The following is a 25,573-nucleotide window of genomic DNA, read 5'->3' on the forward strand; positions in this document are numbered from 1 at the left end:
ATGGTGAAGGGCTTTAGTCAATTACTTCTCCGTCCTTCCTTCTCCTCCTCACATTCACCTGCACTCCCTCCTACTTACTAAACCTTTAAGTGTGGAAGGAAAGCTCACACAAAATAACCGAAAGTACACTGTGTTTTCACTAATCTATAAAAAAATCTATAAAAAGGCAAAACATGATGTCTCAGGTTATTTTGAAATGCCTATTAATGAACAGCTAACAAAGGTTTGTGTTGTGTTGATTTACATAGATTCTGAACTGCAGCTATCAAATTGTCGATGTTGTCAGACCTCAGTTTAGTCAATGCTGCGTTCTCGTGTCTGCCATTTGGAGCGGCTGACATAGTCGTTTTTAATCCAATAAAACTACTTTAACAAAGTATTTTAAGTATGAATGGTTATTTCAAAATTAAGTATTTAAACAACTTGCCAATAATGTTATAACTTATAACAGAAAGCAGCTGTTTCTGTATCACCTTAACCATTGTGTTGTCCTCGGGTCAAAAATGACCCCTAGGTGTGTGGCAAACAAGTGTATGGGAATCCCGAGGACGACACAAGAGAGCTGCAGGTGCTTTAAACAAATCAAGTCAATGCTGACTCTTGTCTTCACATAGGAACCAAACCCTTGCCTCTTAGGTGAAACTCCATTGATTAACCTGTAACACTGCCTGCGTTTTGTTTGTCACAGTTGTTCATACTGTCCGTGATTCCCGATATACATAAATATTATGAAGAAGTATAACAGGCAGTGTTACAGGTCAATTTCTTTTTTAAATGTTTATTTGAATTATGTCACAATCCTTATTTTTGTGTTTTTACAATTAATAAAGTACATTACAAATACACTTAGATATTCACCAGTGTTTCTGGGCTAGAGATTACAAGACTGCGGCGGTGACTGCAATGATTCTAGCAAACAGATCAAAACACTTTCTGGTCAGTCTGCTATAGTTCAGTGAGGCTGTTTCTTAATGTCCTGAAAATATCAGGCAAGTTGATTAGCCAGACAAGCTCAGTGGGGAAATTCAGGAAATGCCCTACTGAGAGCTGCTGATGACTGACGGTATACTACATATTCATATTAACCTTGAATGTCACCCCTAACAACAACCTCTATCCATTTTAAGTGGTCTCTCTTCAGGAAATTGGCTGATTACAAGGAATTTAAAGTTCTCTAATCAGTGGTTTATCAGTTTTCACATAAAGTCACTCCTTACAGTTCAACACCCAAGACATGTGTGAGAAATCAATAAGGTGATGCAAAGTGTATCAACAGAAAGTCTTGATAGCCATCTCGCTGTTGATGTTGAATAATGCAAACCAACTGGGGTTTTATTTTCATATAAATTATGCAACACTTGCATGACAGTTTCTCCCCTTTGAAACACCTGAGCCTAAACTAGTGTGAGACACAAAGATGCAAAAGTTTACTCCACAGTAAAGTCCACGTAGCTCACACGTGCCCAAGGGAATGGCTGAGTAATCTGACAAACACATATTTAGCTATTTAAAAGCCACTAAGAATTTTATTCTGTGTCCATGTCAAGCTAGCAATAGTCATTATCCCACCAACTCAAAGGGTATGAAGCAGCGGTCTCCAACCATTTTTGCGCCACTGACACTTTATGTCCGACAATATTTTCACCGACCGGCCTTTAAGGTGTCGTGGATAAAACCAGTACCGGTAACAAAAAAAGGAAGATTTATTCATAACACACGGGGAAAGACCCAGAGAAACTGAGTTAATGATAAAACCGATTAAAAACAATAATGATAAAAAACGATAAAAACCCTGAAAACCATAAATTTCACACCTGAGCCTCAACTCTCACGGCCCGGTACCGAACGATTCACAGACAGGCCCGGAGGTTGGGGACCGCTGGTATAGAGGATGCTATGTTGCTAACTCTGCAAAGTTAGCTTATCAGAAATATGCCACATATTGTTAGCTGTTAGCTTTAGTAGGTGCATGAAGGTACTTATCCATAGTTTCTTACAAATCACTGTACTGCTGACAATGGGAAACTGGCAAAAGGTTTTCTTCCACCTATAAAGCCAGTGGAAAAAAAAACTCTTTGTGAAAAACTACTTCTCACTCCGAAGTGAAAGTCCTGGTCTACCACTGCCTCCATCTGTTAGCAAGTTTATGTTATGGTGTGACTTTGTTGTTCTAACAACTGTGAAAGCTAATGTGCGAAATCCTCAAAGTCACACAATATTGGGAGTAAATATAAATCTATTTATGAAGTGCTTTTCCAGCCTTGCTGATCAGTCAAAGAGCTTTAGATTACAAGCCACATTTAACCACGCATTGATACAGCGTTTTACTCTATATAGTTTAAGCCCTTTATCGGCCTTACATCCATGGCCCTTTAGAATCATCAGTCAAGCCAATAGTTGTGTTTTTAGTCAGTGGGAGGAAACTGGACCACCTGGAGGAAACCTATGAGGGCACAGGGAAAAACTCCATACAAAAAGATGAGTAGAAACCAAATCAACAGTGCTAATCATTGTATAGTGCGCCACACATAAAATAGACAACACAATATAAGACCCAGGGGTCTGGGGCAGGACCCTTATAACTGAGTATATCGATCATCGCTGTATTTGTATTTTTACTCATCTGAAGACTTCTTTCATCAAAATGTGAATGCATAAACCTACTATGACAGTATATCTCAGCCTCGGTCAAGTTGTGTATATACAAAAAAATGAAATAAGAAAGCAAATAACTGCGCAGTGAACCGTCCTTGTCCTCTAAAGGCACACATGAAGCAATCAAAAAAGACCAAAGAAAAGTACCACACACACACATACACAAACACATATGTGTGCACAAATGTTTATGAACTTTCTGTTGAGCGGCATTCAGGGTTGGGAAGGGTTGCGAGGACATCTGTGCTTACCTCAACAGGGGCTGTTTAGGGCGCGGAGGCGGGTCACTGTCTTGACTCTGTGGAGGCTTCTTGGTCACCTGTTTATAAATGTTCCTCGCCGTCACCCCGAGCCACAGCATGGTTGACAAAGACGAGTAGTGCAGCACGACCCCGACCTGAGATTGGGTGACGGAGGGTGCATCAAGTTACTTCTTTGACTTTGCTGAACTTTTGCTTATACATAATACTGTGAAGTGTGTCTCTGTGAAAAATGTCAGACTTCATTATATCCCTGTAACTCAAAGAAGAAAAGTGTTCAGGATGAGCTGCCACTCCTCTTGAGAAAATAACCATCAATGTCACTCCAAGGGTGTCTCCACAGACGTTTTCCTTAAAGACCTGGCTGCTTTGTGTTATCCTCCACTAAAAGACAATAGTAGAATGACGGAAAGACAGGTTCAAAAAGTGCTATTGAATCATCAAGGTTGTCTAGGATAAGAGCAGCATAGTGAGGTTATACTGGTGGATACTGAGCAGCTCCTTATCAGTTGAGTTAGAGGACATGAGGTGTGCACCGTGAATAACAAACCTGAATATAAATGTCAGTCACGTTGACAACTATCAGCGTGTGATTGTTTTTCCAAAAACGCACTGTACACATATCTCCGTTCCTCGTGTTTTAATATTCATGAATTATATTTGAATGGGGAAACTAATCTAACTTTGTTTAAAAGCTTTGCTAGCTCACAGACAGAGAGCATAGACATGACAGTTGCAAAAAAAGACAGAAAGGAGAATGGATACAGAAGATTAAAATGCACTGAGCCTTTTCTTCAACCAGTCAGTGCGTTCATGATGTACTGGCAACCTGAGGTACCCAATCAAATGGCTTCTCTCCAGCACGAAAGGCCTAGGGACTCGAGCTACCAGTCCAGATGCTAATTGGAAGCGTCCTTGAGCTGGTTATAGAGAGCAGAAAGTGGGTGGTAAGTCAATCACAGCTTCAGAGTCCACACTCTTCAGAGCTTCATTAGTGCCAAGAACAGACAGAAGGCAAGTGTGTCTTTAAATATGGTTTTAATGGGGGAGGAGGGGGTTCTCATATTAACGTACGGAGCGTGACCTGTGATTGTTACTGGCTGATTAATGTCCTGAATATTGTTTTGCTATTGCAACTGCACGATCAATCAAATGGCAACAAAACTTTAATGTCCAAATCAGCTGAGACAAGTCAGCAATAATAAAGCGACACAGCTATAGTTGCCCATCTGGCAGTTTTTCAAAAAAATCACACACAAGCCGCAGTGGACCAATAGTGTGTGTGTGTGTGTGTGTGTGTGTGTGTGTGTGTGTGTGTGTGTGTGTGTGTGTGTGTGTGGTTAAAGAAACCCTATGCTAACATTTGTTTTGATAATAAAGCAGAATTTCTGGTGTCTTTCAGAACCGAAGGTGGTCACAATTATAGCTGTAACCATTGGTGACTGGAGCTATTTGTGACCATCTGTATTCGTTATTGAGTCTGTGAAAGGTGCATCATTTAGACTGGTATATACTTGAGGGACCTGACTTCTAAAAAACACAGCAATATTTTGATATTTGATGTTTTACTATTCAGAGCTGGTGTGTGCTTTCACCTGATGTGCCATTGTTAGCACAGAATCTGGGTAAATACAAAATTTCAGTCAATAATCGGATCAGTGAGCAGCAGCACAATGATCACACAGTTAACAAAACAGAAGCTGGAAGCAGCCCAGGAAGCCTGATCAATGTGTCCCCATTAAAACAGTCACTGCTTCCGTCTCCTCAAATCCCTCTTTTATCTCGTATGGAGATGTTGGTGAGACATGAAAAAATTAACACTTCACAAAAAAAAAAAAAGAGTGGCTTGATTTTGATTCGTCGGCTACTTTCCTCCATACATGTGTGGTCAGTGGAAGAAGAGTAGCAACTTGTCAAAGCACTAGCACGTCCTTCTGCAGTACCAGTACACAGTGCAAGAGTGAACCCCAGGATTCTACTAGCTCTTAAACAAAAGCATCATGTGAAATTAATGTTAAATTAATAAGGAATCAGCATCGTTTTTGTATTCTCACTAATCCTATAAGTGTCTTGTTGAAAAACTAAAGTAATAAATAAACATGTTTTTTCATCCCATAAACCACCATTAATGGTTAATAGAAACATTTATCACAAATGATCATAAATCATTTCTGATTTCGACTTATTTTCACACACATTGTATTTCCTGACCGCAAAACGTTTGACCAGAACTGTATGTAAACTACAGAGTATTTTTTTTTTTTATAATTATAATAATTTATTAGACACTCTTTTGTATTAGATGATGGTAAAGGCAAGAAATCTGTTTTTTTCCTTCCCTTCAAGGTGACTGTTGTAAAATATATGACAGAAAATGAGGAAAAGCAGAATTATAAGGCAACAATAATATTGTAAGTCTAGAAAAACACGTGTGCTCTTTATACTTTCTGACTGGAAATCACAATAATCAGTTTCATAGTATTTTTTTCAGTGAACCTAGTCCTTAAAAACTGATTTGAAATTTGAATAAACATTATCATAGTTCTGGAGGGAAAAGAAATGTGGAAAATAACAAGCGATTAAGAATTTTCAATGAACTCTATACTACATTTTTATTTCAGTTAATATTGCCAGATGATCTGTTTTAAAACATTTGGCACAGACTAAAAGTGCGATATTAAAAACTAACTTTAAAGTCTTTTATCTTTTATCACATCTTTGTCATATTGTTTCCAAATTATTTTTGGTAACCAGTCTACTCTAAGCTACAGTATTTATGTACAGGGAAACTTGGGAACAGTCAAAGTAGACCCAATGGAAAAACAAAGCAAAATCACTGCTATAATGTAATGCCCTCTCTCTCTCTCTCTCTCGCTTTCACAGCTTTTGCCATCACAACTAATTTCACAGTGCGGTGCTAATTAGGGAAATCCTCTGTATAGCATCTTTAAGCTGACACTTGGATGTTACCTCAGATCTAGGTCATCCTTAGCCAAGTTCTTTTCTAAATTAATAGGTTATTTAACGCCGGTCACACTCAGTGAACAATCATCTGCGATGTGTAATCCAAATTTTGATGGTCTGAGGTAACATGAGGTAAGTCGACTGGAAACAGTGGTATACTGTATGTTGTTCTCCTGCTTAGCCCGGGCAAGCAGAAAATGTAGTGTGACAGCTAGGGTGTTGCTCAAATCAATGATAAAGCAAGCCTTGTTTGAAGAAAAGATAGAAATTGAGATTAGAGATGACTTTGACTTTGAAGCTGTAAAGACATTGGATGCTGCATAGCGACAGTGCCACAGTGGGTGGAGTAGCGGTGCACGACTGAAGACTGGCATACAGATAGAAGAACAGGCAGACGAGTATGGGATGCAGGTGTGGAAGGAAAAGGAGGGGGGGGGGTTTGGAGGAGGGATGGGTGAAGACTGGGTGGGGAGTGCGTGCTTGAAGTCTTGCGAGAACTGCCAAATCTAGACTCAGAGCCCCTTGAAGTTGCTTAGTTTGGAGCGAGAGCATGTACTTATTTTTCCTCCTGGGAAGGGAAAGGAGGGTAAGTGTGTGCGTAAGGAGGTTGGCGGGGTGATCGGGGGGTACAGTGAATTTAGCAGGCAATGCGTGTATCCGTGTGTGAATCTGACTGTGTATATGCATCGGGAGATCACACATCTCCTCAAGCATTCCTGTAATTATCCCAAATTGTGTCTGGTGGGGCCTGCCTCGATCCCAGTGGAATTGAAGACAATCTGGGCTCCTTCCCAAATCTGCCAAGAGTGATTTTGCTAGCAGTGATTAGGTAAAGGAGGAGCATCAAAAAGTATTCAAAGGCCCCAGGACAAAGTTGAATAAATGAATGAAAGGTAAGTACGTTAAAAACCAGCGGCAAGGTCAGCTAAATTACACAGCTCCATCAGAAAACTCTGCACTGATATTGTGGGAAAGCAGGAGATTGTGTGTGGCTGCATAAGTAGAATTCAAATAACAACCTTTTTCTAATAAGAAATAGGTTTTTGAAAATAATAACATTATTTCTTGTCCTTTCAAAACATTAAACACTGATGTACAATTCAAGGACAAACCTAAAAAAAAGAGAAAAAAACATTTAGAGGCAACAGATTATTGCAACAAACGCTTAATTTAGTACATTTTAAAATGCTTGGGTATCTAATCGAGTGAAAAAATCAAAACATGGACACACCAGCCAAAGTGCTTGTTTACAATGCCACAACTCAAAAGCATATAGAACAATATGCAGCTCATACTAAGTTTAGATGATATTTTATGCAGATGACACATTCCTCAATATGATTGAACATCATTCATTCTTCTCTCCTCTGAAGCTTGTACTGAATGCTGAAAAGTCAATGTCTCCCAGCCACCTATACACTCAGTGGTACAAAAACTAAATTTCATCCAGCTTTTAAGAAAATGAGGAGTAAATGGCACAGAAACGAAAGATAACAGTTGAATTCTTATAGTGATGTTTCTGTGAGGACCACCATGTTCTTCTGTTAAGAGATGTCTTTGTTCTTACATTGCTGCATGGATAACCATCAACACTAGGCTATGCTACATGCTAAAAATCTAATTGTGTATTATTTGAAAATATAACTTTGCCTTCATAAGCATTAGAAGAAGATAACCACATTCTCTGTTCATTAAGATCTGCAAAGGGTACATCATTACATCACTTCTCTTCTCAAATTTTAAACCACTATGCATCTGAGCAGTGCAAATAGTTCTGAACTTGATCTAAATTGGACCTTATTCGTAAAATAAACGATAGAAGATTTGAATTTCTTATCCCTGTGGGTGTTTTTTTATGTCAAGTAATCAAAAATGATTTGATGTGCTTCACTAGACAAAAACTAGTTAAGCTACTCTTGTGTCCCTTTCACCATTTCTCTAAGAGCAAAGGGACAAATACCAGCCATTTTGTGTCAGTTACCATCGTATGGGAAGACTTGACGGCTGTGACACAAGTGGTGACTTTTTTAAGTTAAGACATGCCTGTCAGCGAGCCTTCTGCTAGACAACTCAAGAAAAGCTGGCTATATTTCAGCAGAGGTAGAGTTGTTACACTATGGAATAGGAGGCCACCTAAAGTGCTTGTGACAGCAGAAGAAGGAGTTGAGTCCCAAATGTGTGATAGCGCACACAAAAAATGGAGCATCGGAGGCCAACTGATCCAAACAAGTAGTGACTGAAGACAGTCTAAACTGTGAGTGAGAAGTAGAAAAGAGGTGTACATCAATCTCTTTGTGGCTACATACAGTAAATGCCCCCCTGCTGAGGTGAACTGACAGTGGGAGATGCTCTGCTCCAGCTGATGTTTCATGCTCACTACTGAGGTCGGTCAAGCTATCAATCAAATGGATAGGAAATCCACAGGGACCATATGGTATTCTAACCATGTAAAAAAGTTAAAGGAGAGACATATTGTTTTTTATTCTCACTTTCATTCTTTCTGACGCTGTCAACTATCGCAAACATCAGAGACACAGTTCAATAACACAGCAATTATGTCAGAAGCCTCTTTGATTTTTCCAGCTTTACAAATTCACATATGTTGACATTTTAATTTAATATTTTTCATGGGCTTCTGTAAAAGTTAGAGAGGGGGATGTTTGATATATTGGAGTGTTTAATATGGAGCTGCGAGGCAGGAAGAAAAAAGAAGATTTGCCAATATAGAGAAGGAGGACATGCAGGGGGTTGGTATAACAGAAGGATGTTAGAACAGGGTGAGATGGAGGCAGATGATCCACTGTGGCGATCCCTAAAGAGACCATCCGAAAAAAACAAAGTGATGTATGGAGGAGGCCAGTGAACAACAGTGAGTGTCTACAGCCATCTCTAAAACATGGTGGAGGCTTTGTCATTGTTTTGGCTGCATTTTAGCCAGTGCTGTCTGGGATCTCATCAAAACTAATGGAATTCTGAACACAGGAAAGTGTGGCGATATGTGGATCCACCACGCAAAACCATCTGGAAAACATCTAATTAGTAATGGCTTTATTTTTCAGCATGACACAGAAATGATAAAGTAAAAGTAGAATGCCAGGCAGAGCCTTCAGCTGTTTGCGAAACCAGCTCCCAGTCTGGATTCAGGGGACAGACACAATCTCTACTTTTAAGATTAGGTTCAAAACTTTCCTTTTTGATAAACTGTTTAGTTAGATGACCCTGAATCCTCCCTTAATTTTATTGAATTAAGGCTTGGTTACTGGGGGCTTCCCATTGAGCACTGAGGGTTTCTTTTTCCCTCACTCTTCTTCATTCTTTATGTGTTTAAACACCACTTTGCATTTAATCATTAGTTAGTACTAAGCTCTGGCTTTCTTCCACAGTGTGTCTTTTGTCCCGTCTCCTTCCCCTCACCCCCAACCGATCATGACAGATGGTTTTGTCTTTCTTTCGAGAAGCCTGCAGAACTATTCCTGCAATCTATCCAAAGAAATTACAAGAAAACTTGCCCAAGTGAGATCAAGTTGTGCGAAGAACAAAGGTGGTCATACTAAATATTGACTTTAAAGCACATTACAATTTCACAAACTCTTTCACAAACTACATGTCTCTTTACCCCTATTTCCCTTTTTTCATAGCAAAATATAAAGAAACGAGGCGTGGCTCAAGAACTTTGCACAGTACTGTATTAGCTTTATAGTTTCATTTTTGATATGATTTTATTCAGGTATTTTTTCTGTTTTCAAGTTACAAACTCTGTCAAAAACAGCTACACTCTAAGTTCAAGTGGAGTACCAGAGTGTAGAAAGTGTTATTTAGATTTGTATGCAAGTATTTTAATATGAAAATGCAGTCACTGCTATCCAGGGCCTGTTTCTCTATCTATAGCTAGGCTCAGTGATTGCTGTGATGGTCTCCATTGTCATTCAACTGCCTCACCGTCTTTGGTCCAGCTAACCACATATGATTTACCTAAATCTATGCAACCCTCATCAAGGCTGTAGAGGATAAAAAGGGCTACAGTACCTGCAGGCAGGGACACGCAAGACCCGAGCTCATGAGCAGTGACTGAACTCTAAATCTAAAACACTTTCAATGATGTGAGCTTCAGGACTCATCTAAAAAGCACGCCATATACCAAATTAAAGAATGCCTATACTATAAGATTTCCAATGCCTCAGAGGAGTGAAAACACTTTAAGCATGCAGGGGCCCTCAATTTACCCAGGGACCATAATGCATTCAAGATTTTTTACAGTAACCCACAAGCTCGGCAAAAAAACAAAATCTGTGCAGATGTTAGGTTGAGAAAAACACAAATCATGAACCATAAACCATCATACACAAACTTAACACATTACTGCCTTGTCACAGATAGGAGCGCAACATAGCAAACAAGTGTTTCATCAACCAAATACAAATACTATTCAAACACTAGGGGTGCAACGATATTCGTATCGATATTGAACCGTTCGATACAGTGCTTTCGGTTCGGTACGCATATGTATCGAACAATACAACATTTGTAATTTATTTTATCAACTTTCCTTCTGACGATGCTGTCTGTGTTGAGCGCTCAGTGAATCTGCGTTCGACTACTCCGCCTAGGCTGCACTGTGGAGCGCAGATCCACTGAGCGCTCAACACAGACAGCATAGTCAGAAGGAAGAGCGCAGGGCAAGCTAGCGAGACAGAAGTTAAGCTCTCCTTGCAAGATGGACCTCCCCCACCCTCATTCAGATCTGGCGTTTGGAATTATTTTGGTTTTCATGTGACGTATGACCCTGAAGGTAAGCGAGTCATGGACTAAAGTAAAACAGTATGTTGGATGTGCCATGCAATGCTCAATTACATGGGTGGGAACTAGTGTGTTAGCGCAGTTAGCTCATTAACGTGTTGGCCGTCTAGCCCCATGCACGGGGCGATCGGCGGTAGCTCGTTAACGGAGATTTGCCGTGTTGTGGCGTTAAGGTCATTTCAACGAGATTAACGCTGACAGCACTAGTGGGAACACAACGAATATGACTGCACATTTACGCCGACATCATCCTAGTGCAAAGACAAAAACAACAAGCATGCTACTAACTTTAGCCGAGTCATTTAGACAGCTGTTAGCACATGATTCTCCTTACATATGTTTAAAATGCTGCTGAGAATATAGCCCAGAAGAAGCGGATAGTATAGCTTTTATTTTGGAAAGAGACATTTCTCTGTAATAAACTCTCTTTTCCAAAGATGAGTGATTCCTCAATCAGATACAGGGCTCGCAATATCGCTAGCCCGACGTCCTGGAGCTAGCGATTTTTTTTTCAGTCGGGCTACCAAAATCTATCTCTGCCCTGCCCGTCGGGCTATTGTAGGAAGGAAAAATATATGTCAATGCTTTTGCATTCTTTCAGAAATGTAGCTGGGTAATTATGTCATTGGCATCGGTGAGCCACTGTCAATATGTGACATATTGAAATCGCGTTTGAATTTGCGCTTGTTTTTTTGCTTTCAATTTGCAATCGTGCAAACTGTGTATAGAGAGCGACAGCACCGATCTGTGAGTGATGATAATTTGTGCACCAATTCCTCTGACATCGTCTTATTAATTGTTAGCTTACTATGCAAACATGACAAGTGAAATCTCCCGCAGCAAGCTTAAACATGTGAGAGGTTGATCGCGCAGAGAATCGCTGAGCTTATGTGAGTGTGTGTAAAAGCAGCAGGAGAAGTTATGACAAATCAGACTATAAGGCAAAAAGAAAGTGCAGCTTTATGGTTTCATGGACAAAAGAATTTCTGTGGCTGCAATATGACGAGCTAAATAACCAGGGCTGCACATAAGTGGTCCACAGGTGCGCATTCGCTGTCAAAATAAAAAACACGCACAAGGGTTAGGGTTAAATTTAAAAACTGTACTTTTGAGTTAAAATATATATTTATAATTTTAATAAATGACAAATTAAAAAGGCATGAACATTTCTTTTGTATCGAAAAAATATCAAACCGTGACACCAAAGTATCGAACCGAACCGAACCGTGAATTTTGTGTATCGTTGCACCCCTATCAAACACGTAAAAATCCTGGAGCTTATTTCATTAAGTAATTTAAAAATCCTTTGAAACTGCTTTTACTGTTATTTATGAAGACAGACACGCAATCCACAACGATCATGTTGCATCTCAAGTACACAGTCAGGGTGCCTTTAATGAAAAGCGATGTGGTAAATGCAACATTGAAATTTCCATAGAAAAGCATGTTTGTACAAAATTCTATTGACCAGAAAATCTTTTATATGCTAACAATTTCTAAAACATCCACAATGTTTGTGGCACAATGCCCACCACTAACCCCTGGGCAAAAAGAAAGAGACAAAGATAGACAATAGAGAGCCTGCTACTGAGTGCAGTTATGATGGGAAGGCCTGAATCATCCGCACTCACTAGGCCACCACTTTACTAAAAGAGTGACCAGACCATACATGCAGCTGAAGCATGAAAGACACACAAAGCGGGGTTATTGTACATCCACATACTGCACCCAGTGGCCTGGTTGTGGACACCTGAATAGACATTCACAATCAATTTTTTGAAAAGCTTTGAGAGTGGGACGAATGAAAAGGGAATGCACTTACTGCTTGACAGATGATGGGGTATTTGATTCGATTGATGCCGCCAGCAAACACAGCGAAGGTCAGCGCTGTGTGGAAACAGAAGTTGAGCAGCATATGCCATCCCTTCCGACTGATGCGGATTGCACTGCCAAAAAAAAGGTTCAAGGGAAAAAAAATTAGTAGATAAATAGTGATAAATATCATACTGTGAAGAGTTTTGTGGATTACCTTTTGTAAATTTGGTTGAAATTGTGTTACTTTCAGTATTATTTACAAAGGTCAGCATCAGTTTTCTTTATCATTTATCTCCTACCATATATATTAACAGTAAAACCTGGTAGTGCTGTCCATAGAAACCGAGTAGTATAAACAAAGTTTTATATACTTCACTACCAATACACCTGCTGAGTAGCAGATATTTAAATTTTTATGAAAAAAATAAATCTATTAGCAGAAACATTGTGAGCTATTTGTATTCCTGTCTGAAGACAGTTCCACATTCAGATGGAGGAGCATAGAATTTTACCAGATTTCTCTTGAAGAACTTGGGAAGCACTATCCCAGCCAATCATTATCAACCATACACATAAGATCAGTTGTGGCACCACAGCACCATTCATTCTCAATGAGAAAGGGTATTGCAAGGGTACACTAGAAAAAATGCAACTCAGTTAAATGCTATTCACTTATATAGCACCAAATCACAACAATAGTTGCTTCCAGGTAACATTAATCTGGAAACCCATTAACTACTGTGCTGACTTAGCCTGCAACAGTCAATATTTTGGGGCCTTGGTTTATCCAGAAAGTCACTGTTTACAAATGCAAATACATCTCTAAAAATACTGGCAGTGGCACCTCTCAGCCTCCAAGTAGATACACCAATGGTATCCAAAATGAAACTCCTACGTCGCTTCGTTCTCGAGTTATCGCATTTGCAAACTTAGATATCCACATCGCCTACGCGCCTGCCAGGGTGACAACAGTACTTCATCAGTCTTTTAACGCTAATAAAAAGCTCATACTTGTAAGACATTCAGACTGTTTATGTAGACACATGTAGCCAAAGCCTCCTGAAACTGAACATGGACTACAAGCGGAGTAAAAATGGAAACTGGAAAGCTTCAAATTCTAGAAATCTTGCCTACATACTCTGCATATTCATATGCAAGATATCTGTTGATAGAGATCACCATAACACAAAGCCAAAGATAATCATGTAACTATGTTCAAATATATGACATTTGTGTTATCAAAAAAAAGAATTAAATGATGTCCCTATTATATTATTTTATAAGAAGACTCAGTATTGAAGTGCAAAAAAATACATATATCTCTTTGCATTGACTATATCAATACTGTTTGCTAAAAGCAGAATGAACTGCAAAAATCACATTTTTACAAGTATTTGCTACACAGCAAAAAGCAGTTCAGCTACTTTTAAGTTCATTCTGATTGAACTTTTAGAAGAATGCTATTTACAGCAATGCTGTTTGAAGTCTTGTGACAATAAAAAAAGGAAAGTGCATTAAAAAAAACAAACCCAAAAAACAAAAACGGCCCTTTCAAAAAGAAGATCTCTGCATGTACAAAGTGAAAGACAGAATATTGTGTCATCAAAAGATACGAATGATTTAATTCCTTGCTACAAAATGCATAATGCTTATTTTAGAATGATGGACCTCAGGCAAAGGGATATTTGCAGATTCTTTTACAAGAATTCAATGTACATTCTTTCCACACAGCTTTTTTCCACCACCTTCTCGCGTACAATACATGCAGCATATGTACACAAAAGAGAATCAATCAGCTGATTTGATGATGAAATAAAAGGAGATTGCCTCCAGTTGGTTTGGCCAGTTGAAGTTTTTACATTTTTCATCTAAGCCCTGCATCTGTTTGTGAAATATGGTAGCAGCCACGCTCTGTGCAGCAGCACATTTATGGTAACCCAAACCATCGCTTTTCACCCAGCTGAAAATAAGCTGAATAGGTCAGACATTACCAACACATTAGTTGGACTGTGTGAATTACTAGACCATCTATTCTTTTAATTACTTTCCTACATCGGCTCCAGCCTCTTCAACCTTACAGTCACTGTCACCATTTGAAATTATATAACCATGTGCTGGAAATCTCCACTCCCCAAAATGGAGGAGCAGAGCCCCAGCTGCACGTGAGCCAACTGTAGATGAAGCAGTGGCTCAGCAGTGAGCCATGAGGTGTTTCTGGGGCCGGGCTTCACTGCTCTGTGTGAGGGGAGGGAGAATTAAAGCTACCGTTGTCGATGCCTCTCCTGCGATCCAGGTACTGAACTCCTTCCAGCAAAGAGGCCATAAATCAGGCCGGCTTCAGGCCTCCCTTGAAGGAGGTTTTCATAGGCTCTGCTCTGGGCTTTCACTGGGTCAAGTACATTAACCTGGCAACCCTCCATGTCCCAATCTCCCAGTGTGAAGGGGGAATAAAACTGTCCTGACTTTGCATCTGCTCTCTCACCCTGTGTCCGGTCCTCAGCCAAATGTAAGGGACAATAAAGCTATGGACAGTGTAATATGACACATTATGCAATGAGTAGTTTGAGCCAAGTCTTTTTATTGGTGGCAGACACATTCCAAATATGCTGCTGAAGCTCCATAAACTATAGGCTGCAGCACCGTTACACAGTTAGATGGTACCCGCTGCATGGAAATGCATGTTAATTATGATGGAGGAAAAAGAGGAAACGTGGCAAAGGCAGTGGGGTATATGGTTGAAATCTATTTCATATATGAAAATAATATAATTTGTGTTCAGTGCAATGAACTGTGGCCCACCATATTATATTATAATAAGACAAACTCACAGAAACAGTAACATATGACATACACTACACTACCACAAGTATTCACTCCCCTAGCCAAGTTACATCCGTGGCCACAGGTGTATAAACTCAAACACTTAGGCATGCAGACAGCTGCTGTGAAAGAATGGATCACTCTCAGGAGGTCAGTGAACTCTAGCATGGTACCTTGATAAGATGCCACCTATGCAAGGAGTACAGCGAGTCGTTCCTCACTACTGAATATTCCACAGTTAACTGGTAATGGTATTATAACAAAGTTATGAAAGTGATTGGCAACAACAGCCATTCAGCCATGAAGTGGTAGACCACCTGCTCAGGTGCATAATGTTCAGATGTTGCCAGCTTTTTGCGGAATCAAATGCTACAGACCTTCAAACTTCATGTGGCCTTCAGATTAGCTCAAGAATAATGCATAGAAAGCTCCATAGAATAGCCTAGCAGCTGCATCCAAGCCTTATATCACCAAGCACAATGGAAAGTATCAAATGCAGTCATGTAAAGAATGCCACCACCATACTCGGAGTGATGAAGCACGTTTCTCCGTCTGGTGATCAGATGGATGATTCTGACTTTGGCAGTTGCCAGGACCGCACTGTGCCAAATGTAAATTTTGTTGAGGAGGGTTATTGTGTGGGGTTGCTTTTCGGGAGTTGTGGTCAGCCTCTTAGTTCTAGTCAAAGGAACTTAATATTTCAGCATACCACGACATTTTGGACAACATACGCAGTCAACTTTGTCGGACCAGTTTGGGGATGGTTCCTTTCTGTTCCAACATGACTTTGCACCAGTGCACAGCGCAAGGTGGATAAAGACATGGATGAGCAAGTTTAGTGTGGCAGAACCTGACTGGCTTGAACAGAGTCTTCATCTCAACCCAACAGAACACCTTTGGGATGAATTAGAGCAGAGAGCCAGTCCTCCTCATCTGTCAGCATCTGACCTCATGAATGTGCTTCTGGAATATCCATCCATCCATTTGCTTCCGCTTCTCCTTTTCAGGGTCACGGGGGGCACTGGAGCCTTTCCCAGCTGTCATAGGGCGAGAGGCGGGGTACACCCTGGACAGGTCGCCAGTCTGTCGCAGGGCCAACACACAGGGACAGACAACCATTCACGCTCACATTCACACCTAATGGCAATTTGGATTTTCCAATTAACCTATCCCCACAAGCTGCATGTCTTTGGACGGTGGGAGGAAGCCGGAGTACCCGGAGGGAACCCACACAAACACGGGGAGAACCCCGGCCTGATGTTGGAATTGAACTCAGGACCTTTTTGCTGTGTGGCAACAGTGCTAACCACCGTGCCACCGTGCTGCCTGCTTTTGGAATAATGGTCAAGAATTCCCATAAACACTCCTAAACCTTGTGAAAATCCTTCCCAGAAGAGTTGAAGCTGTTATAGCTTCAAGGGATTGTCTGGCCTATATTAAACCCTATGGATTAAAAATGCAATGTCATTCTGTTCATATGCATGTGTAGGCAGATGAGCGAATACTTTTGGCAATGTGTATGTATGTATTTGTAGAGGATATATAAGCAAGCAGTTGTGTATTTGCACATCCAGCACACTTGGAGGAACAAAAGAATTCATTTGGACTAATTTTCCTGACAAATGTGAGTCCAGAGTGCAATATTTGTGATTCACTTTTGGTGTCCATCAACTTTAGAAAATATGTATATTTTTATCTACTCAGTGCACTACTCAATTCACTAGTGAGCTTCACCACTGGGTTGCAGCTGGTTTAAAGTTTTCTTACTGCTTGCTCCAGCTGGAAACAATGCTAATGAGATCCTTGAGGCCTGAGTTGTAAGTCTGAGGTCTATGGTGAAATCGCAGACTGCACACACAAGCATTCTGAAAAACAAAGAAAAAACAAAGAAAAAAAAAACAGCTTTCACACCGGCATCAGTTGAGATGCACAAGGACCGATCTTGAAGGGAAGATTAGCCAAATTTAAATCAGGTAGGGCTTGTGATTGTGCTGAATGGAGACCCATCATCTATGCTCCTAAATGACGCTTTTGAGATTGCATTGGAATATGAAATCCCTGTTTCAGCTCCACACAGACTCTTTACCAAAGCCTGCTCAAATATGATAAGACTACAAGCAGACGAGCGGACCTGAAAGCAGAAAGCTTTTGGGTCAAAAGAAGTCTCGATACAAATGCATATTATGCAAATTCATATGCAGATATCTGTTTATAGAGATAAACTGGATGGTTACTGTATAAACTGGAAATTACTGAAGTATTCCTCTGACTCTAACAGCATGATATCAGTGTTTTCGAATATTCACTGAGTCATGACTGTAAACACTTTTGACTCAAATTTCATCAATTGGACTCAAAGGATTTGGGGTTCAAAGACGTGATACCCACCACTATGTTCTTCCTTGGCTCATACATCATACATCACATGCACTCTTAATCACATATTCTGTCTTATTATCTTGCCAGCAGAGAAAGAACTAAAGCACACAGTGTATTGCTATATTTATGCATGTGTGTATGTGTTAGTAAGCTAAAGTGAGAATGTGACAGATTCAACGTGCCCACTGCACACGGTGCCTTTGGACAGCCTCTATTCTATTCTGCCCATTTAACACAGTCCCAACGCTTCACAGCTTGGATACTGTCAGTCAGCTGGAGTGATACTACACAAGTAAAGTGTTACTAAACAGAGATGTGTTTTAGTACTAGGGAGAGCCTGGAGGGAGGTGTGGAGGAGGAGGAGGTGTTGGAGTTTGTTAATGTGAGCACCGTTGAAAGAAAAGCCCTCTAACCCTCTCCTGTGTGTGACAGACACCACAAAAGCTCTGGCATCATATCTTAAATATGGGCTTGTTCTCACTCTAGTTTAATCTGGAATTTCTGCATTCTTGCTCCGAAAAGCACTCTCTGATGAATGAATGTCTGTCTACTTGGCTTTGTTCAGTTTATTGGGATTATCATAGCTGTGTTATCGATGTAAACACAACATCTCTAAACTATCGTTTAATCCCGATGATGCTCTACCATCCTTATTGGAACAGCAGTTCCAACCAATTTTCTGCTGCATTTCAATGTTGGGGAGGAAGCAAAGTAAGCAGTGATGCACAGGCCTGTGTCTCCCTGGTTATCTCCTCCAGCTCTTCTTGGGGGAATATGAGGGTGATCCCTAGCCAGCTGCAATGCATAATTTCTCCAGCATTTCCTGGGTCTTCCCTGGTGTTTCCTCACAGTTGCATGTGCCCAGTTGGATATGCCTCTTGGGTACCACTTGGGCATCCCAGTGAGGTGCTGAACCACCTCAGCTCTTTTCGATGCAGAGGAACCGCAGCTCCTTTCTGACCTTCTAATGAATGGTCTCTCCTGGTCTTATCACGGTCTCTGCCTTTGCCTGTAACTGTATCCCAGATTGCTGCTACGCTTCCTGCGAGTAGTGAGCCTACAGCAGGTTGGACCCATGTGGCTTATTATGTGCAGAGTCCTTTCCCAGCCCTTGCTTCGGGGTAGTGCCAAAACAATCATTCATCAGGCAATGTTGATATGTGCCAAGATGTTGTCTTCATAGGACTATTTTGAATTACACTTAGTCTGACCCCTCACCCAGGACCAATTTACCTTGTGGGCCAAGGTGCCCCTGACAACATAGTTACTGGGCCTCTCATAAAGTCCTATGCTCATTTTTGATCCCTGATGAAGTGATGGAGAACCTAAAACCAGCCCTGAGATAAATGCCAAAAACAAGACCCCTGGTAGATCCCTGGTAGCTTAAATAATCAAAAATCAAAATACAGGTTTAAAAATCCAATCCTAAACTATACACCACAAAGAGAAATTCAAATGAATTTGAATTGATTCTTTTTGTCTCTAATTCCATTTTGTGGAAAAACTACAAAATGCACACCAGTATCTGGGAATTGTTTTTTTCATTTCACTCGAAACCACAACATCTCAGTCTCCTGCCTCTATGGCGATTTCCAATTTTTCCTTCAAACGTCAATACTGCAGTGCCAGACGACAGCAAGTGATGCTGCTGTTTGGAGCCCCAGATGCTGTCATCACTGTCTGACTGCAGAAGGACCCACCCTGTCTCCATCCCAGGTGTCACAGATGGATGTAAACTGCGAAAGCCTCTGCGCCTTCGTATAGTTTAATAAATTCAGTTCAGTCTCCGTAAGAACAGAGACCCCACCCACAGAAAAAAACACAACGAAAATAAAAATCTTACTGTGAATATACCAGATAACTGTGTTATAAAACAATATTTTTTGAAAATGTGACATTTGAGATATTTCTTAGTTCCTTTATATGAAAATAGATGGAAAGCTATTACAATAATACCACATTAATGCCAAGGATATGATAAAATGAGTGATGCTCTACAAGAACAACAGATGATGAATTGCTGTGCTGAAACAATACGCCAGTCAAGCTCCCTCCTGCTTTAATAACAGCATTCACAGCAGATGAAACTAAGATGAGCAGACAGATGCCACCGTACAAAACCACAAGAGCCACAGGGTCCACTTTTTTATTTTTTTGCCCTCATCTCCATGCCGAATAAAAAGAACAAAGCTGGTAAAAGTACTCCTTAGAAATCCATTAGACGCATATATCTCTGCTGTAGCTGTCTAAAACACAGCTACACATACACACATTTGTGTATATGTTTTTATATCCTCTTAGTCAGACAGGCTGCAATACTTTATGCCAGCCTAAAGCATCTGACTCACACCACAGTCAGCTCAGGATCTGTGACAGAAGAGTCAAAAACAAGCATGAAGGTAAAAGGGCGGGAAATAAGGAGATTACATAAGCGTCTGCCTGAATGTCCAGATGATGAAGAAGTGAAATTAATGGCTGCAATTTTAGAAATCGAGGCAAGACGTGCAGGGAGGGATTAAAGCCCAAATGCATACTTAAACAAAATCAAGGTGGAGATTTTCTTCATACCTGTGGTGCACTATGTACGTGATGATGGAGGCGAAGAGGCAGAGCAACATGACCGCCGTGCAGGCATACACGACCGGGTGCAAAAACTCCCCAGGGTATGGGGGGAAAGACAGCACCTTCTTCAGATCCTGAGGCAGAAAAAAAGGAGAGACAGAGGAAAATAATGGGGATCAGACAAAAAGTCATCATAAACACAGTATCCAAAAAGAAAAAAAGAAACTATGAAGAACAAGAGCCAGGCCTGCACAGTCACAGCATGATGAGCTCTCTATATGCATAAGCATAGTATGCTGCGCTGACAAGATATGCAGCCAAAATATAAATGAATGTCAAGGAAATGTCTTTGAGTTAGAATGCGGTCCAAATCAGCATAAAAGAGTAACAACCCTGTCGAGGGAACATTCTTCCTCCTGCATTTACATTTTGCATTTCAGACATTTAGCTGTCACTTAGCCGGAGCAACTGAATGCAACAATAGCATAAGCTTCCTTGTCTGCCAACATAAAAAGAAAACCCAAACAAAAATGGATAGGAGCCAGGCAAACAGAAAAAAAAAGGAAAGAGGGAAAAAAGAAGTCATTTTTTGTGTTTCTAAAAGACGGTAATGCTATCACACATTCATTAAGCCCTTATCAACATCACAGTCGATTTGCTCGGAAATTTATTTACATATGTTTTACAATCTGCAAGACAAACTTCTTCCGTATTTGCGGCACACATGGTGACAAAAAATTCCCAGACTTCAGACGCATTTTTAATGCTTCCATTTTATCGCTGCATGTGAACGGTTCGGATCTGCTGTGCACAGATAAAAGAGACAGCTTTAAAGTCGGCCCACTCGACTCTCGTGCGCTGGACTGCCCTCGCTTTGTGCCACGGGCAGGTGTGGAGCCAGCGGTGGCGTCATGATTTAGGCTCCATCATCTTGACGTTGCTAAATAAAGCACACCTTATCTCCATAACCCGCCGGCTCAATGTGAGGTTGTGTCTGCGAGAGTGATCCACAGACACGCTGTCTGACTGCATCATTGTCTCTATGAGTAGCCAAGTGGGATATTCCCTCTCTCTCTCCCTGGTTGTCTAGACGCAGATGAGCCTGTTGGGGCCTCTGTGGGGTCTCGACCAGCAAGAAGCATTTTTTAAACACAGCTGTAATGCAGTGGCCAGAGTTAAAATGAAAGGTTTGCAGAACAGGACGTTAGAGAGATGTAAAACAGGAGAAGATGCGATAGACGCGGCTCAATCGATCAATCTAATAAAGCTTTTCATGTGTGTTTAAGGAGGCAAAGGGAAAGACTGGAAGTCATCTGTTCAAGCTTCAAATTGCAATGTAACCTTTAAATGTGTTTTCTTTTCAGCTACAAGGTGCCACTGCGCCTATAAAAAACAACAACAAAATGAATTCTCTTCAAGGCAGTCACTGATCTGCAAACAATGCTTCCAGCATTTCAGCTATGTTGGATCTCTCTCGGTCTTCTCCTGACCACCTGCATATTAGTTATATTCCAAAACAGCAATCTTTTAGCTTGAATTATTATATCTTAGGGAAGATGATAAAGTAACACCTGTATCTGGTGGATGGGAAGGCAGTGAGCAGCAATGATGTGCGATTTTATATTACAGTAGAAATTTGCATTGATAGTCTGACCATGGGGAATGTATTGATGGCGCACAACACCACATGCCAAAGTAAATAAGCAGCATACTCTTGGTGGCATCGGTTTGGACATTGCAAGCTTTTCCACTGATGATTTCTATGTGTGCTGTGGTCCAAGCAACCAATGATCATAGTCAGCATGACAGTTTGGTCAGCCTGACACAGAATCTGATGTTTGAGATCCATGGTGAAATCATCAAATGTGGCCCTGGCAATGATCACTATGACTACCAGGGAGACATCCGTGCACCCACAGAAGGACTGCTAGAGGTGATGCATCTCAGCACGATGCAACAACTTTGACACACCAGACTATTTGTTACACGTAACGATCTGAGAAATCTTCCACGTAAACTGTTTGGAAAAACGTCATGCCTTCAAAACATTAGATAACGGGTGATGACAGGGTGAGCCATCTTCCTGTTATTGTTACAGTCATATTAAAGACCCACAAGACATGGAACATAAGAGGAGAAAGCGGCGCAGCGTTGCAGAATTTAACTTATTACACCATCAGTGTAGCAACCATTCAAATGTTGTAAGATAATTCTCGGTGTCTTTCTAACGAAGACCGTGAACAAAAGTTTAATAAAACTTTCCAATCACTTTCCAAAAATACTTGGCAGGTGGTTGAATAAACCATCTATTGGTACAGCTATAACCTTTTTGGGCAGTAGCTCCACATAGCTTTATTGGCAATGGCTAAAAGAAGCGGTGGGTGATCATTTTAATCTGCTAAATGGACATCATCTCTCTGTAATCAAGGACTATATTTAGTTTGAAAATCACAAAGAACATTATCATGGTGAATTATACCACAATTATGCCAGAAAAGATGTCAGCATGCCCTTGGACTCAGGGAGACACCTGAGTTAAAATAGAAATAGAAATAGAAATCTCTTCAGCTGACAGATGTCTCACTATGTTAACTAGCTAGGAGCTAACTTGCTCCATCTGGTGCTATGCATGTAGTGGGTTTATGGGAGGTTTTCACTAAAAGCAGTTGCCTGCCTCTATAGACTCCACTATAGAGCTGTAGCTTAACTGTAACTTGAAAGTCAGGTGATGACTCTCTGCAGGTTTATGAGCGACAATGACAAAAAACATGACATTTTTAAAGAACTGTTTGTTCCCAACTCTGAAAAGCAGTGGAAGACACAACAGTGTGACAACTGATCTGACTTTGACATATATGGCTTTGGAGCTTGGAGCTTGGACAGTAATGACAAGATGCAGGCATGGAAGGAGAGCTGGAGGAAAGTCTGCCATCAGACCTGAGCAAAGACATACAGAGCAAAGAAAGAACAGAGAGGAAGTGGCCTTTATGGGTGAAAATACAACACGAAGAACGCTTTCCAATTTGTTCACATAATTTGGTAGTTACGGATTTTCATGGAATTATTACGTTTGAATGACGTCTTTAAGTGATGTCATGGAAGGACAAAACTGGTGTTAATTACAGCTCAATGAATTGATGGTGCTGAAAAGAATCATGGCCCGAAGCATCCGAAATCCTCCTGAAATGGAGCCGCCAATTCAGTAAGCTGATTTATGTACTTAAAAAGCAAACAGCGCTTCATATGAGTTTAGATCATGAAAATGAACCCCATGCAAACATCATTTCAACTTAAAAGAAAATTTAAAAAAAACAAAACATTTCTCTTTGAAATCAGTCTGCATTTGGGAAAAACTGGAAAAAAACCTGCCCACACACACGTGATGCTAATCATCACATGTCACAGTAAGGGCAGCTCCTGTTAAAAGGCTTTAGGTGGAAGTCAAACAATCTCATGGGAGCCATTATCATCATCATCATCATCATCATTTGGCTTATACTATTGGCTCATGTCAGTCTCTTACCTCCTGAGTCTTTAACCATTTCTCAAACCACTAAATAAACAGCTGCTGAGCTGTTTCCCCCCACAAAATTCACAAGATGATATGCATGTTGCCATTACGTATTTGAGTAACACACTGATCATACAGTACCTTATTCTAGTACTCTTTTTATCTCTCGAAAGCCAGGCCTATCATATTTGTTATAGAACAAAATGACTGGATGTGGATCTGAAGTTAGTGATGCTCTCTATGCAGCTACACTTAGCAAAACCTGGAACATATTCACTTCTTTATTGATACATAGCGAGGTGCCAAAACGTATCATAACAGATACGAGGAGGTTGTTGAATGCCGTTTTTATGGGAGAATGAGTTAAACATAAAAACAAGTGATGTGTGTAACAATGATTGTGTCTATTACAATGAAATGTTCTGCTGGAGAACCTTGTGTTCTGGTATTCATTCATTGTGTATGTCTCACAGGACCTAATCTAAAGTCCCCCCCCCGAGACTCTAATGGCAATTCCACTTTTCAGTGAAGAAATATCCCCACTGACCACAAGACATGTCCATGTCCAGGAACAGTAAAAAAACACAGAAAAAGCTCAAAGTGTTAAGCTTCAACATCCCACTTTCTTTGCATAATAACAATCTTGATACAGCAAGGTTCCATCATGGTTGACTTCCCAGTTGATCTGCTGCCAACATCTTGGACCCAGATGGACATATTCAATTCAATTATATTAGTATATCGCCAAATCACAAAGACAGTCATCTCAAAGCACTTTAAAATGTATGAAAAGACCCAAAATAATACAAAGAAAACCCCAATAATCAAAGGTCCCTTTTTAGAGCAAGCACTTGGTGACAGCAGAAAGGAAAGACCCCCTTCAAACAGGATGAAATCCCAGCAGACCCTGTCTGTAGGGAAATAGGATAGGACATAACATATAACCCTTATAGAATACAACCAGTGTACCTCCACGTGTATCTGATATGAAGTGATCAGTGTAAATAAACACAGAGGTCTAATAGCTAAAAAACATCAACTGACTTGCAACTTAACATTACCTTTAGTGTATTTTCAAATTATTTACAGCATGCCATTATAAAGAGTCTCACCATCTTTTCAAGCTTTTGCCATTGTGGCACATTTGTCCATTAACACCACGTCAATAATCAAGCAATTTTAGAACCTGCTTAATTTGCTCATTTCTTCCAGCAGCATACGTGAAGATACTTGAAACACATTTAGAAACAGTATTAGTTATGCAAATTGGATATTGATTATTAGCCTCAAAGCCCTGCTAACAGCAGAATGTACCTTTCCCAGCAGCCAGCTAAACTAAGACAGACTAACATCGCCAAGCTGCGCTGTTGACAGAGGAGCTTAAGATCAGGTGCTTCCAAAGCTGAACAAAGGTCTACACAGCTTAACCAGCAGACATAGCATTTGCACACAGGGCATCTTAAGTCAGATTCCTAATACGTAGAAGGCATTTAGTTTTGGTGATGACTGCCAAGAGAGCAATCATATTGTTAATACATTAACGAGAGCAGAAACAACAATGTAGTTAGATGATATACAGTAAATTAATCTGCAGCAATTCTGATCCTTCATTAATCACAATCAAAAACACCAAAATAAAAATGTTTCTAAGACTGCCAAAGTAAGCAGACTTACTGTGCCATGTGGAAATGGGTGTTTGTATTTTCAGATATTCAATGGATCAAATGCTTAAACGAGATATTCGAAGAATGCTGAAATATTACTATGAAAATGTTCAATAATCTCCAGCCCTACAGGAAAAATCAGACAC

General features: G+C 40.4%; 1 protein-coding gene across 1 annotated transcript in view; it reads right to left on the reverse strand.

The window, feature by feature from the left end:
• adgra1b (adhesion G protein-coupled receptor A1b) overlaps window positions 1-25,573 on the reverse strand; it is a 185,362-nt gene that overhangs the window by 10,917 nt on the left and 148,872 nt on the right. Inside the window, exons 15-17 of the mRNA XM_004554556.5 lie at window positions 20,259-20,386; window positions 12,499-12,622; window positions 2,907-3,052 (exon numbers count right to left, since the gene is read on the reverse strand). Of these exons, the coding sequence (XP_004554613.2) occupies window positions 2,907-3,052; window positions 12,499-12,622; window positions 20,259-20,386 (398 nt within the window). The remainder of the gene's footprint in view (window positions 1-2,906; window positions 3,053-12,498; window positions 12,623-20,258; window positions 20,387-25,573) is intronic.

The sequence above is a fragment of the Maylandia zebra genome, linkage group LG13 (genome assembly GCF_041146795.1).
Source record: "Maylandia zebra isolate NMK-2024a linkage group LG13, Mzebra_GT3a, whole genome shotgun sequence".
Classification (NCBI taxonomy): Eukaryota; Metazoa; Chordata; class Actinopteri; order Cichliformes; family Cichlidae; genus Maylandia; species Maylandia zebra.